Source organism: Glycine max, chromosome 19, assembly GCF_000004515.6.
Source record: "Glycine max cultivar Williams 82 chromosome 19, Glycine_max_v4.0, whole genome shotgun sequence".
Taxonomy (NCBI): Eukaryota; Viridiplantae; Streptophyta; class Magnoliopsida; order Fabales; family Fabaceae; genus Glycine; species Glycine max.
The window spans coordinates 47,770,842-47,784,518 of record NC_038255.2 but is presented as its reverse complement, the minus strand read 5'-3'; the positions used below and the strand labels follow the sequence as shown (position 1 = coordinate 47,784,518).

Sequence of the window (13,677 nt, the reverse complement as noted above, 5' to 3'; positions counted from 1 at the left end):
TGCATATTTGCACATGAGGTTTTGCTATTTGAGGTGTCCCAGTTCTTGTCCGTTTAATGCATTATATTGCAATACATAATTTATTTAGGTTTAATTATTTATTTAGTTCTTATAATTTTTAATTTTATCTTTTTTAATTTTGTAAATTTTTTAATTCCTAAAATTTATATTTTAATTCTCAAAAATGTATTATTATTAAAAACGTTTAAGTCTAACTTTTTAGAAATTAAAATATACACTTCATAAATTAAAAAATTTACTTATTAATTATCAAAATTTCAATAATTACTATCTCTCCATTTATTCTTAGGCACTTACTATTCACACCCTCAATTACACCTGAAGCTTCTTTTTTACATCCTAATTATCTATTATATCCTTTTTACTTAAAAGAGTACACCCCTAGGTATCTGGTTTCCTTTCCAGAAATATCTTTCCATAATGCCATATATCTATTCCATAAATGTGTTTTTTGAAATTATACATCATAGTTCTAGAAATACATTTTTAGAATAGGTATATATTATTCTGGAAAGATATTTCCAACAGTAATAAACTTAAGATTGTTGACGTCGTAAATGCTTATCTTACATTCTCATATTTTTTAGTTTTATTTTCATTTTATCATCAGTGTTCTTTAAACAATATCTAAAATCTTATTTTTATTCTATCTTATATTGTTCTTTAATGGCAATAATCATATATTGGAAGTCATTTAAATGCAATTCTCAATAATTATTACAAAAGTTAATCACTTTCAATTATATAACAATTTACTACAGTATAAAAAATATACATATTGCCAATATAAATAAAATCTTATTTAATTTACAAGCATGATGATAAGAATATAAAAAACATACTATAAATAAAATTTCAAAACTAAACTTAATTTACGATCAGCATGAGCGAGCTTCTTAATGCATCATGCATCCCGACACTCCATTTTCAAAGATTTCAACACTCTTGACGAAGTTTGGCATATCTTTTTGGCATAACTTTGCCAAAATCATATTTTTTTATATACCATTAGTTGAAGATGGGGTTCATAATTAGAGTTTAAAAAACAATAAAGTTAGAATAAAAATAAGATTTTAGATAGGTTTAAAGAATACTAATAATAGGATGAAAACAAGACTAACAAACATGGGAATGCAAGATAAGCGTTTACAACTTCATCGATCTTAAATTTATTTCTTCCATAAATGTCTTTCTAAAATAATATATACTTATTTTCTGAACTATAATATATAGTTCTGGAAATACATTTCTAGAATAGATATATGATATTTCAGAAAGATAGTGTACTCCTTTAATTGAAAAGGACATAATGAATAATTAAGATGTAAAAAGAGGGATTTGGGATGTACTCCGCAAATATGGAGTGTAAATAGAAAGTGCTTTATTCTCTTAATCTTTCCTGTGGACTACTTGTAGTATCACTTGTAAGTTGCTATTTTCACCCCCATGTGCTGAAATTTTTTCTTATTTCCTAAAATACCTTCCCGTGGAATCTGAAAAATAAGGGGTGTGAATTGCAATTTTGGAGGTGAGAATAGCAACCCCGCATCTTTTTCATTGCTCAAACGGATGCTACTGGATCTTATTAGTCAAAATAACAAGATTTATAATCGTGGATGGAGCTTGTTGAAAGAGAAGTTTGACCCACAAAATTTCATGATTTTCAACAAAATTCCAACTAATAGAAAAGAATGTATTTAACTATTTATAAGAGTAGTATTTTTTTTTTTATCAGCAAAGGTTAATTACTAATTGTTAGTTTTATTTTTGTTAGTGGAAGATTCAAATCCATGATCTCTCTTCTCCTCCCTTCTCCCTGCATCACAATCTTATAACCCCTATTTATAAGAGCAGTAAGTTCCTAACATTTCTCGTATTCTTTTTTGTTGTTTTTCGCAAAAATTTCACCTAAGATGGCGATGATCCTGGCAGAAGGAACATGGAAAGAAGGAAAACAATTAAGCAAACAAGTAACAAAAAAGAAAAATAAAAGCAAGTAAATCTCAGAGAACCTATGGATTATGAACAAAATAAATGCAATGTAAACAATGGGATATATAAACATGTTCAAGCAAATTTCCATCCGCTTCTGAAGCAGTCACTTTCTTATATCTCACGTGCACACTTATGCACATACTCATTGATACAGATATAAATATAGACAAAGATTAGTTTGGAGTTTCACCAGCAGGCCCATGTCTTGCATTCAATAAAGGTTGAAGAGCTTTGACTACAATGCTCATGTTTGGTCTGAAATCAGCTTCATATTGCACGCACAGGGCAGCAACAGCGGCCATCTGTAATAATTAAGAAATATCTTGCTGTTATACATTAATATTGGCCTTAGTTAAGTAATTAGTCAATTTTTCCAAGGGCTATCCTGGGTGCCTATGGTTCCTAAGACAGTCCATCTAAAAAGTGTATACTACTACTATATTTAAGTATTTATCTGCTCTCATGTTAGTGATGTTACGATATCTGTTACTGGCTCTCAAGTTCAAAAACAGAGAACAAAACTACAGGGAAAGCCATTGCCGTCCAACTAATTAAATCACTCAATAAAATTTCTCCCAAAGGGAATTATATAACAAGGTTTTAGATTCAAGTTTTGGCCTCATGCATAGCATTTACTAACTGCAAAAGATATAAGAATTCTGCAGGTGACTAATCTAAGGTAATTTTGATTAGTTTGTTAACTCATAGGCCTATTTCAAACAAGTCCACACACAACACCTCGGCAAGGAAAATGGCATAATAACAAAAAAAGAAAGGAAGAAAAATATACTACAACACACAGTGAATACCTTAGCAACAGCTTTGGGTGGGTATTCTCCTCCTAGTCTTGCATCTACACACTGTCTGACTTTATCCTCACTGAGTCTTGGTGTAGCCTGAAACACATCAGTTACCGGGATCAGCTAGCTGGCCTACATTTTAAATTTTCTCCTTTTTGACAACAGGAAATTATATTGCAATAATGAGGTTTGCATTTACCCAAGTAACCAGGCTCTGCTGCCCACGTGGTAGTGTATGATCAACAGGCTTCCTTCCAGTCAAAAGTTCCAGAAGGACAACACCAAAGCTGTATACATCACTCTTGGCATTCAATTGGCCAGTCATTGCATATCTGCATCCATGAGATTAGACAGGTCAGTGGATATTAGTCAAATTTGCAGTTTATCTTTGACATATAAGGGGCTTTTTGGTTGTTTGTATTTTTTTTTATGTGGGATGTGCTGTTTAGAAGGTTTATTATAAAGTCTGGAACATATATTTACTGTTTACAAAACTTGTACATCATGTACTTGTTCTGCCTTCTTTATCTCAATAAATCTTTACTTACAAAAAAAAAAGGTATTGCAAGGACACTAACTAAATATACAAGAATAGTTTAATTTTTCCAAATTGATCATTAGTTAAAATTAATAAAGAAACACAGACGCAAAAAAGAATGTATGGGAATTGGCGGTGTCTTCTAGTCAACTAGGGAAGAAGGAAAACTTCCTATTACTTTTTCATTAAATCTTCACCTATTATGCTCAAAATCAAGAAGTCTATGATAAGTTAACCAATGTGGCTCAAATAAGGCATGTCATACAATATCTCTTGAAAATCTGATATCCACATCTTACTCTGGTGCATGATAACCAAAGGTTCCAAGGACACGGGTGGAATGGAGACGTGCTGCCATGTCAGGAGCCTGATTTGACAAATCAAAATCTGCAATTTTAGCAACATCGTCATCAAAGATTAGTACATTGCTTGACTTGATGTCCCGGTGGATAATGTGGGGATCAGCCCTCTCATGCAGGTACTCAAGCCCTTTGGCAGCCCCTACAGCAATTTTAACTCTCTGAGTCCATGTTAGAACAGGACCAGGCTGTGCTCCTTTAACTCCTTTTCTGCCTGCATATAAACGACAATGATAAAATCATAACAATATATAATAAAAAAAATTAATAAAAGAAATATATCCTTCAAGTGGTACCGTTGCTTGTCACAGCACCAAAAAAAAAAACTAACATCAAAGTCCAAAATATTCTCAATTCCTCTAACACAGAAAAAGAATTCAACAAGTGTTCATAAGTGTCAATACTCAATAGTAGGTTCCTGAAGCAAAACCACACATACCATGTAAAATATCATGAAGAGACCCATTAGATGCAAACTCATAAGCAAGAACTCGGGAGTTTCCATCAATGCAATAACCAAGCAATTGAACAAAATTGTCATGCTTCAGCCGTGAAACCATTGAAACCTGAAAGTTCATAAATCAAGTGATTTATTGTCTATTGGATCTAAACAACCTCAATGACGAGACAGTAAGCATAGGTTGACACATACCTGGGCTAAAAATTCGTCATCAGGCTGTTTACTGGCATCTAATTTCTTGATTGCCGCAGCCTGCCCACTTTTAAGAACACCATAATATACTCTTCCATAGGATCCCTCTCCAATCAAAGAACTTTCTCCAAAGCCATCGGTGATTTCTTTGAGTTCATCCACTTGTAATTCAGGAACTTCAATGGGCTGAATTTTAACAGCTTGAGTCCCCTGCTTTGCAGTTTCGGATGCACGACTGTTTCCATCATTTCCTGCATAATACAATTTATCACATTAATTAAATCAAATTTGATTTCAGGCAATATAACATCAAACAAATTAACAAAATGAAGTGTCATAACAGAGCATCTAGACAACTAAATCCCATACTAACGATTCAATAAACTCAGATGGAAATGTCACTTAAAGATGCATGATTGCTCTGGTGATGTCTTGTTAGTTATGATCACTGTATATTATCCCTGGGGCATTCCTCAAGCTAATATGAACCCAATTACCTGTTGAGTTTTTTACCACATGCTGTCCTCCACTTTCAGCAGTCTTCTGGTAGTCATCTTCCTCACAACAGCCGAAGCAACTCATGATTCTTTCCGCTGATAATAATTCACAACTCCATCAGTTCACACTAGTTAATAGCTAACATACTAAGCTCGAATATAAAGTCTAAATTTACAATTAAAAAAGAAAAAGAAAATACTACTTCCATGTAGATTTTCGTTGCCAAAAAAAAGATACATCATAGCAGCATGCAATCGCAAAATTGAACAACTCAAAAGAAATAAAGAACGAAGGAAATAGCGTATTTGTGCATTTTTTTTGTCCAAGTACATTGATTAATATTGTTAATTCACCATAATTTGATCTTGAACCAGTAATTGAACCTCCTCCATTTTAGTGCATGAAAATTTTACAACACAACATCAACTTTTCCTCACACACAAAATTCAATTGGCAAGTGCAAATCAATCAGAACGAATTGAATTTCCGTCAATCAGAGTAAAATTGCTACTGACATCGAAGCCAACAGTTACGGATCAGTCTAAAACAAAACCAACTATTACACGTCCATATCACGTTTTGCACAAAAAAAAATAGTGAAATTAAGAATATAAAAAAGGTAAGAGGCATTGAAGAGTGCATAATAGATCGAAGAGTACCTGGAATTCAATAAGAATATTGTGTAGTTGAGAAAGTGAGAACACGGAGGAGATAGTTCAAGATCTCGGCGAGAAAACGGCGAAATATGCGCAGGATAAGTAGGGAGGAGGGCGTAGGATAAAGCGGTCCAAGATTTTGACTAGATTGGAATTTGATATGTTTATAATTAGGTAAGAGTAAAGAATGTAATGCCATTATTACATACACAAAGATTTTAACCCAACTAACATTGTTTACACGTTTACACACAATGTGATAATGTAGCAGTAAACTCCAATTTTAACTACCGATTTGTTACTGCTACTATTATCAAGAATCTACTATATACATATCATGTTCAGGGTTCAACTAACATCCAATTAATTGAGTCGAATAAATTATTTTTTTAACCACTACTTTTGGAAGAAAACAAAGGACTCATACTAATTGGTTTTTTTTTAATGTCCATATGACTAAAATTCATATTTTTTAAAAAAAAATTGAAGTTTACAAAAAAAAAAAGTGCTCATCACTAACTTTTCACAAGGAATTTACGTGATTTATTAACAATAATATGTAATGCAATATTATATTATTTAATAATTATCAATTATTAATGTAAATTTTTTTATATTGTTAATTAATAAAAAAATATTATTAGTTTAAATTTTAAAATAATTATTTTAAAAATCAATAAATTTATCATACATATTAATTTATGATATAAAATTATATTATCTATATATAATCTATTTTCTACTTTTAATACAATGGACCAACAAATTCTAATTTAATTAATTGAGGAAGATGTATAAGTTATTGTAAAAAAATTTATACTCATCTTCGATCCTTACTTATAAAAAAAATAATTTACAATGAGAAATTCTAATAACAACAGATTTTTTTTTCTGTGAAGTTCCTTGAAGCTTTTGTTACATTAGCGGATATAGTTACTGTATACGGGTTGGGTGAGGCCTGTTTTTTGAAGCCCGAGTAGAATTAGGGGTCTACAAGGGTATACTTTTTGTAATTGTGTCATTGTATAGGCTTATATATATATATATATATATATATATATATATATATATATATATATATATATACTCAAAAATGTTTTTCACATGTGTAATATATTTTTTTTCAGTTTATTTCATAAAAAAAATTATTTTATTATTTCATATTTTCAAAATTTACTTTGGTTATTTATTATTAGTCTAAATCTATTAAAATGATAATGTGTTATTATGTTAGTTTATTATATCATCACTTAATGAATGATGAGATATTTTGTTAACTTGTTAAGTTATCATTTAATAAATCAATACTGACAACAAATAGCAAAAGTAAAATTTTGAAAATATCATATGATAAAATAATAATAAAAATATTTTTCAGATAGTAAATTAAAAAAAACATATTAAATGTATGAAAAATATTATATATATATATATATATATATATATATATATTTCAGCCTTTAAAAAAACTGGTTTTTCTCTTCATGTTATTTACTTTAAAAAATAATCACATTGTATGATTGTTACCATTAAAAATAGTATAGACTTTGTGGCATAACTTATTAACATATTCAGTTAAAAAAAATCATTAACATGAATTATTTATGCATTTTTAAATATAAGTATGCTTTCTTTTTTTACCTGTTTTATCTTTCATGATAATTTTATATAAAAAGCAAACATATATATATATATATATATATATATATATATATATATATATATATATATATATATATATATATATATATATATAATGATTTGCTAATGTATACTTACTTTTTTTTGGAAAAGTTTGTTAAAGAAGTTACACTTGTGTATTTTAAGGTCATAGATATAATTTGCTATATACTATATCTAACAAATAAGTAGATGTACATCACACTTAACAACTCCTAGAATCATTAGTTAATGTATAATCATTTGTTTTCTCTTATACGTTAGCAAGATCATCCGGATGCAATTTCAGATTGTTACCAAATTATATATATATATATATATATATAATATTTTTAATTTCAAGTAATTTTAGAAGTTAATACATGAAATAGTCACTAATTTTAATTCGATGCCCTAAATATTCGAGTATAACATAAAAAGTCAATTAACGTGTAATAAGACCCATGATGCATTTCCTTTTCTTTGTTATTTTGTCAAATAAGCTCCATAATATTCCATAAAGTATCAAATAATGATTTTTTAGTCAAATTATTTGTCACTATGTTAGCCCCACCCACTTAAATAAATTAACGATGACTTAAGAAGTAAACAAGCCACTCTTTATGCTAAATAAGGTTATTTTATTTTGGCATAATAGATACATTGAATTTCAATCTTTCGGATTGAAATTTATTGTCTTGAAATAGTAATTTAAAAGTCAACACGGACTCAGAATTTAAAAAAAAAAATTACAAAAAAAGAATTAAAAAAATATCATTTCTACGTATGCGTATTCAAATCCCTTTAGAAGCTATTTTTTTAATCAGTCCTTAGATGCTATTAATAATAATCTTCGATAAATATTTTTTTTTATAATTTCTCTATTGTATTTTTTTATTAGTTTTTAACATTTTTTTTCACATTCTCTTTTAAATACATTATTTCTCATTGGTTGTGTGAGTTCTACCTGTTCTGAAATGAAACTCACATATTCAGGTGAAACACATGATTTTTACTTAACAAGAAAATATGTCTCGAAAGATATTTATGCTACTAAAGAAATACCTCTCAAATCACCTACGTTTTAATCAATTAGACCTCTAAAATCGTCGCCAAGTATTATAATGTTCAAACAGACTAGTAGCATTGTATATGCTGATTATCCTTGATTTGTTGAGGGGATTTATTTATGAAACAAAAGATGACAGCTCAATAGTTTGACAAATGGTTTACCCTTCATGCAATACACGATTTTTTTAAGAAATAAAAACAGAAAAAAAATAGCAACCAAGTGAATAAAAAATAAATTGAAAAACTGTCTAGCCAACATGTAACAATGGCGGGATAGTTTTAATATAACTATTGACAATTGATTGAAACAAATAATAAGGCTTCAGATCGCTTTTTGATTTCTATAGTTTTGTGATATTATAGTTTTGGTTCTCTATTTTTTTTTATATTTGATATTTTTGAATTGTCTAGTTTCAACCCAATTACTAGTCTATTGTCAATTTTTTATATATTTCTATCTCTTTTTCAAAAAACTAATACAAAGAGTTTCAAAGTCTTTACAATGAACAAAACACTCTTATTTTTTCCCCTTAAGCTGCAACCTAATAAACTAGTTCACATTCTAAAGAATTAAACAAAAATGGGTCTAGTCCGCATTCAAGCCCTAGAGCAAGACCACTGTCCACTAACCTCTCACTTTCTCCTTCAGATTTTATGTCCCAACTTTAAAAATTATTATATAGGTCTGAATTGCAATCATTTTGTTTTGACAGGACAATCATTTTGTTTTGATATAGTAATTTAATTAGTCTCGTATACTCATATAGTATTTGTTATCAGCTTTGAAAATTTATTTAGAGTATTGTTGAATTCTAGAAAAGTAATAATGTCATGTTTTACTTTATTTATTTTTGATGATGAGGGAGGAGAAAGTGATATTATTATAATAATATCAGAAGTCATTTTCTAACACGTTTATAATTTCTATTTTTACTTATTTTACTATAATTATTTTAAAATTTTAAAATATTTCCAGAAATATTAAAATTTAACCAAACATATTTTAAAATTTATTCAGGAAAACATTCTTAATTACATTATTTCCAGGAATGTCAAATTATACCATGAAACAAACATCACTTATCCATTAAAAGATTTCTTTAGAGAAAATAATTAATCCTTAAGTGTTAGAAGATATATTTGGAGAAAACAATGCTACGCAAATGATATTTTAGATAATTTTAAATAAATAAACTAATATCCATAAAAGGCGAGAATTTTATTTCAATTTCGGATTGTATTCAAAACGTCCATAAATGTATACGATAATATGTAGCATATTATAATTTTAAAACTTACCATATTTTTATTTAGGAGTAGTAGCATTGTACTTTTTCTAACACGTTCTTTATTATTGACTAACATTAATTAAAACTACAAAATCGTAAGTAATATTCATTAAATAAAAAATAACTTATAAAATTTTGTGATCTTATATTTCAGTCAATAATAGTATGTTTGAAAGCATATATTAGAGAATATATTCCGACCATTTCTCATTTTGATATCTACGTGGCATCATATCCGTCTCTTACATAATATGCGTGTTTTCTAGTTGCTTAGCTTATCCAAAAGTTACGTATGGACGATTTGATGAAATGGAATACGTCCAAGCAAAGTAAAAGTTCTGTGCAAGTCTATTTTGCCTTTAGAAAAGACCAATTTTTAAAACATGTTGATATAAATAAATAAAAATTATTAATTTTTTTTCTTAGTATTATATTATTATTCAATTATAAATTATCATATAATTGAAAATGATTTTTTTCATAATAATTACATTAGTTATTTATAATAATTTGTAAAAATTTTACACTCGTGGAATATCATTATACTCATACACAGTTTTTCATATAACTTTTTTTTACGTTTTTCTTTATATGCTACTGCAATCAGTACACAATGCAAATGTCCTGCTTGAAGCAGAAACAATTCCTATAAGATTTTAATGTAAAATATAAAGCAATGTATAACAGTTATTTTTCTTTCTTTCATCGCAGCAAAGCATTCATTCAACAAATAACTTCTCAAGTTTTTAAATAGGATAACAATAATGTACCAAAAAAGAAATGGAAATCATTGTTATCAAATCAATATTGTCGATGCATTCCAAACAAGTCATTGCTTGAGTTCAAATCCTATTGTATCATCGTATTACAAAATCAAACCGGTCAATGTGACCTGCGCAACTGAGTTGAACTTGAACTCCTCCCCAAGGTCAATGTCGGTTTGCTTGGGAGGATCAAAGGAAACAATTTTTCAATTTCGTTAAAGAATACATTGCAGAGACCTTTTTCACCCTCTCAAAATGCAATCAATTGGTACAAAATTCTGATAAAATTTCCATTGCATCAAAACGGTAACATTGCATAACCAAAAAATAAATTGTGAGTAAAAGGAGAAAAGGAAAAAAAAAAACAGTTTAAGTATTGATGAGATGACATTAGACCTATGAATGAAGTAGTAGTAGTCATGGAACACGCAAATTATTCATCCACACCTAGCAAGACATCCATTGAAGGGAGTGATTAACTTCACAACAATCTTAAGCTTGAGGCTTCTCAGACTTGAGTGGCTTCACAACTTCCCAGGTGAAGTCAGGGTCATCCCTTCCAAAGTGTCCATAAGCAGCTGTCTTGAGGAACCTATGGCCACCCCTCTTAAGGTCCAAGTTAATGGTGATCATTCCAGGTCTGAAGTCGAAATTCTCCTTCACAATTTGAAGAATCTCCTTGTCAGGAATCTTCCCAGTTCCATAAGTGTCCACAAACACTGACAAGGGCTCAGGGACACCAATGGCATAGGAAACTTGGACAATGCACCTTCTGGCAAGGCCATTTGCCACAACACTCTTTGCAGCCTGCCTCACGATATAGGCACCACTTCTGTCAACCTTGGTAGGGTCCTTCCCTGAAAAGGCACCTCCACCATGAGCACCCCACCCACCATAGGTATCAATGATGATCTTTCTTCCAGTGAGACCAGCATCACCATGAGGGCCACCAATGACAAAACGGCCAGAAGGGTTAAGGTGGAAGATGGTCTTCTCATCCAGGTACTTCTCAGGAATGACAGGCTTGATAACATGCTCTTTAAGGTCAGCAGCAATTTGGTCATTGCTCACAGTCTCATCATGTTGGGTGGAAATTAGGACAGTGTGGACACGAACTGGAACCATGGCACCATTGTCATTGTAGTACTCAACAGTTACTTGTGTCTTGCCATCTGGCCTCAGCCAAGCACAGGTACCATTTTTCCTAACCTCGGTGAGGCGAGCACCGAGTTTGGTTGCAAGGACATGGCTGAGGGGCATGTACTCAGGGGTTTCATCAGTGGCATAGCCAAACATGTGACCCTGGTCACCAGCACCAACCTCCTCTGGGCGCTTGGTGAAGTGACCGTGCACACCCTGGGCGATATCAGGGCTCTGCTGCTCAATGTTGACCAACACCTTGCATTTGTCAGCATCAAGACCAACATCATCAGAGATGAATCCAATTTCGCGGCATGTGTCACGGACAATCTTCTCATAGTCTACGTTGGCCTTGGTTGTGATCTCTCCAAAGACCATGACCATGTTGGTCTTGGTGCATGTCTCACAGGCAACCTTGCTGTCAGGGTCCTGTTCAAGGCACGCATCGAGCACTGCATCAGAGATCTGGTCGCACAGCTTGTCGGGGTGACCCTCGTTTACAGATTCAGATGTGAATAGAAAGGTTTCTTGTGCCATTTCTCAAGCTACAGGAAACAAAAAAACAACACAATGTTTATTACAAAGCACAAAAGCCTTAAAAAAATACAACTTCTCTTGGAGCTTTTGAATGGTAGATAGCTCCAGAATCGAGATCATGTTGCAAAAGGAATAAATTAAAGCACGCATCTCTACAACAAATTGAAAGAAAAACTCGAAAGTTTATGACAAGATTGATTAAAATAGTTTATCTTGATCTACTTTTTTGAAAAAGCTTTTGGTCCTGAAAAAAATAATTGCAGACAAAACGATAGCAAAGTATATATATATATATATATATATATATATATATATATATATATATATATATAAAGAATCCCTGGGCATCAAGTTGGACAGAATATATTGGATTTCAAGAAGGACAAAACTTGGAAGCAGTTCTTTAGGTGTTATTCACTTATTCTCCAATCAGAATTGGAATTTCATTTTGGTAAAACCTGTAACATGTAACTTTAAAGCAAACGGTTATTACACAGATTTCTGATATGAAACTCTAATTTTGAATGGAAACATAAACTGAAAGGGCGCTTAGGAAAAAAATTAGTCCTAATTGAAATCATTTGTAAACGAACACAATGCTAGAGTTCAACAAGCAAAAAATTCTAAATGAACAGCATCACATCAGGCACAAAAAACTAGATCCAGTGAGAGAAAAACAATTAGAACGGATTATTGTAGTGAAAGCATCAGATCTATACCACAAAAGACCAAGACTCAGCAGAAAATAGTAGTATTTCATTTAAATAAAGTAAAAAATTATAAATAAAATTCAGATCCATAACCGTAACGGTCTAGATAGGACAAAACAGCAAGCAGTTTAACTTGGTAACTAAATGCTACTTAGGGATATAAAATGATGCAAAGCAAAGCTAAAGAAAGATTAGGGTTATGAAAGAAAACAAAGAAGAGAAGAGAAGGGTGATGAACCGAACCTGAAGAAGCAGCGTGTGCAAATTAAGGTGTTGAAACGAAGAAAGAACACTCGCTGGAAGCAGAGCGTGCAGAACCTAACTCCCAAATGGCTCGTTTGGTGTGGGGAAGAGCAAAGGACGTTGTCTCGCTATTTATAGTCATCAATGCCCCACATGACCGGACACCGGAACCTGCGGTGTCGCCGTTAGATTTGACGCCCAAATCAAAGGGGTTGGTGAGATTGCGATTTGCGAGAGGAGCACTTCTGTAACTGGATACGGCCGGTCACGCACCAACCCTAACCGAGAACGTGTCCTTGTCCGTGTCGGTAGCACTATATGTTACAGGTAGATCCCATTATCATTCGTTGGTTAAAATTTCAAAGGCACTTGAATGTAATTTATTACTACTATTTAAATACCACTAGTAAGCATTTTTTCTGTTATTTTAAAAATACTACTAATAACTGCAGTAAAAAAATACCATTATTTTAAAAATAATTCATAATTTCTTTTTTTTTTCAATTTAAAAATATCCACTAATATTCACTTTCTCATTTTTTTTGTGTTTTTTAATCTGATAAAAATTACATACTCCATATGCGTAAGATTAATTAATGCAAAATTTATATAAAAAAAAGAGCATGTATGTGAACCTATGTCAGATTTGGACATTAATTAATGAGTATATTAAAAACATTTTGCTGAGTTTAAAAGTATGACCACTTTTATTTTAATCTTCGTGAAGGCAACATCGTTATGGACT

At 31.0% G+C, this 13,677-nt stretch overlaps 2 protein-coding genes across 3 annotated transcripts; both read right to left on the bottom strand.

Annotated features, from left to right (window-relative positions):
- Positions 1-2,056: 2,056 nt before the first annotated feature.
- LOC100499642 (serine/threonine protein kinase) lies at positions 2,057-5,819 on the bottom strand. 2 transcript variants are annotated; one of them, XM_006603584.3, is made up of 8 exons: positions 5,523-5,819; positions 4,863-4,958; positions 4,366-4,616; positions 4,153-4,279; positions 3,654-3,927; positions 3,016-3,148; positions 2,826-2,912; positions 2,057-2,318 (listed from the first exon to the last, which is right to left on the bottom strand). In XM_006603584.3, the coding sequence occupies exons 2-8, from the start codon at positions 4,945-4,947 to the stop codon at positions 2,190-2,192; spliced, it is 1,086 nt and encodes a 361-aa protein (XP_006603647.1). In that variant the 5' UTR covers positions 4,948-4,958; positions 5,523-5,819; the 3' UTR covers positions 2,057-2,189. The 2 variants fall into 2 exon arrangements, with proteins under 2 accessions (XP_006603647.1, NP_001237620.1); NM_001250691.1 differs by lacking the exon at positions 5,523-5,819 and having other exon boundaries at positions 2,190-2,318; positions 4,863-4,947.
- A 4,748-nt stretch (positions 5,820-10,567) lies between these two features.
- LOC100777770 (S-adenosylmethionine synthase 1) lies at positions 10,568-13,252 on the bottom strand. Its single transcript, XM_003554521.4, has 2 exons — positions 12,933-13,252; positions 10,568-11,987 (listed from the first exon to the last, which is right to left on the bottom strand). The coding sequence occupies exon 2, from the start codon at positions 11,977-11,979 to the stop codon at positions 10,795-10,797; it is 1,185 nt and encodes a 394-aa protein (XP_003554569.1). The 5' UTR covers positions 11,980-11,987; positions 12,933-13,252; the 3' UTR covers positions 10,568-10,794.
- Positions 13,253-13,677: the final 425 nt, after the last annotated feature.

Coding starts and splice junctions, on each gene's coding strand:
- LOC100499642 (XM_006603584.3), bottom strand. CDS start 4,947: ATGAGTTGCTTCGGCTGTTGTGAGGAAGATGACTACCAGAAGACTGCT. Junction 4,280..4,365: donor ATGACGAATTTTTAGCCCAG/GTATGTGTCAAC, acceptor ATGAACTTTCAG/GTTTCAATGGTTTCACGGCT. Junction 2,319..2,825: donor CACCCAAAGCTGTTGCTAAG/GTATTCACTGTG, acceptor TAATTATTACAG/ATGGCCGCTGTTGCTGCCCT.
- LOC100777770 (XM_003554521.4), bottom strand. CDS start 11,979: ATGGCACAAGAAACCTTTCTATTCACATCTGAATCTGTAAACGAGGGT.